The 1591-nt window shown below is 38.0% G+C and overlaps 1 protein-coding gene across 1 annotated transcript in view; it reads right to left on the bottom strand.

Moving 5' to 3' along the window:
• LOC108729586 (40S ribosomal protein S18) overlaps positions 1-1543 on the bottom strand; it is a 2348-nt gene extending 805 nt beyond the window's left edge. Inside the window, exons 1-3 of the mRNA XM_018458757.1 lie at positions 1488-1543; positions 925-1110; positions 692-862 (exon numbers count right to left, since the gene is read on the bottom strand). Coding sequence (XP_018314259.1) covers positions 692-862; positions 925-1110; positions 1488-1490 — 360 coding nt within the window. The 5' untranslated portion in view covers positions 1491-1543. The remainder of the gene's footprint in view (positions 1-691; positions 863-924; positions 1111-1487) is intronic.
• Between the last annotated feature and the right edge of the window lie 48 nt (positions 1544-1591).

The raw sequence follows: 1591 nt of genomic DNA, 5'->3' as shown, positions 1-1591 counted from the left end.
TTAAGTCGGGCGAACGAGTTGCCCAATGTACTGCTCCTCCACGTCCAATCCATCGTTGTGGGAATTTTCTATCTAACCAGGTTCTAGCGACTCTGCTGTAATGAGCAGGGCATCCATCTAATTGAAACCACATTTCAGTACGTTGTTGTAATGGGATGTTTTCTAAATAGTCAGAAAATTCATTCTCCAAGAAATTTAGAAAACGGTCCCCATTTAATCTTGCAGGTAAAAAAAACATTTTTTTTCGATTTCTCTGAAACGGAGCAAAAACGAGCATATGTCTATAGGACTTTTTTTCTTAGTTTTTTACTCCTCTACACGCTCCCGAAGTTTTGCCATTTAATTTGGAAACACCCTGTATATATATATATATATATAATTTGATTTCTGTTGCACTCATATCTGTTACTTGATATAGTAAGAAATACTATAAAGCAATAAAAATGTACAGCAGTGCAGTTGCTATTGCACAATCTACCAGCTGATGGTACAATGAACATTTGTACGATCAGTCGTGAATTTGTGCAATGGAATTTTTATGATGTATTACAATAATAGATAAATGATTGTTATCTAAGTCATCGCTATATCTTTATGTCTATATATCTTTATGCCCCAGTCGAATTTCAATAAATTATTCGGATCTACAATTCCATGTTTGAGAAACGTTTCTCTAAATGTATAATTTTACATTTTTCAACAATAAAGCATGTGTTTCGGAATCTGGTCCTTTTCTTTCGTGAAAGAAACAGATGCATACCTGTGAGTACTTTCCATCGACGATGTCCTTCTGTCTGTTGAGGAACCAATCGGGAATTTTGTATTGCCTGGGATTGGCCATAATAGTGACAATTTTTTCAACCTAAAAGGATTTTGATATAGTATTGTTAAGTTGTTTCACAAATATAAAACGGCTAAACTTACTTCCTCTTCCGAGCATTCTCCAGCTCGCTTGTCCAAGTCAATGTCCGCCTTCTTCAAAACGATGTTGGCATAACGCCGACCAACACCTTTGATCGCAGTCATAGCAAACATAACTTTCCTGTTGCCGTCAATGTTCGTGCCCATGACACGAAGAATGTGCTGGAACTTCTCAGGAATCACGAGCGACTGGAAAACAGGAGCGTGCCATCACGATTATGTATACACGCGAAACTAACCTCAATCACGAAGCGCGACAAATCGTAAACAGTTGGACGAATTTTTGTCTGGCGCGTAACTATTGAATGGAAATCGTTGAATCTTTGCGACCATCGCAAAATATCATGAAGCACGCTCGACCACCAAAAAAACCTGAAGTCGCGAAATATGCCGGCGATGTATTTAACCTCCAAACGGCTGGTCATTTTTTCCACGATATTCGTTAAAATATTTCGGAAACAAATTCGAAAACAATGAATTTATCATTCTCTTTAAGTGTTTGATGCATATCACACAAGATTTCTCCGAAAAAAATGGATTTCAGAAGGAATTCGCACAACACTCACCATCTTAGCGTACAGCTTGACACCAAAAGACGGAAATCGGCATGGTATAAAGACAAAGGCAGAGAGGAACTACTAACTAGTGATGCCGGATTTCGATTCGATGC

The sequence above is a fragment of the Mycetomoellerius zeteki genome, unplaced genomic scaffold (genome assembly GCF_001594055.1).
Source record: "Mycetomoellerius zeteki isolate Tzet28-1 unplaced genomic scaffold, Tzet1.0 scaffold769, whole genome shotgun sequence".
In the NCBI taxonomy this organism is placed as follows: Eukaryota; Metazoa; Arthropoda; class Insecta; order Hymenoptera; family Formicidae; genus Mycetomoellerius; species Mycetomoellerius zeteki.
The sequence above is the reverse complement of the archived record's forward strand: the minus strand, read 5'-3'. Positions and strand labels throughout refer to the sequence as shown.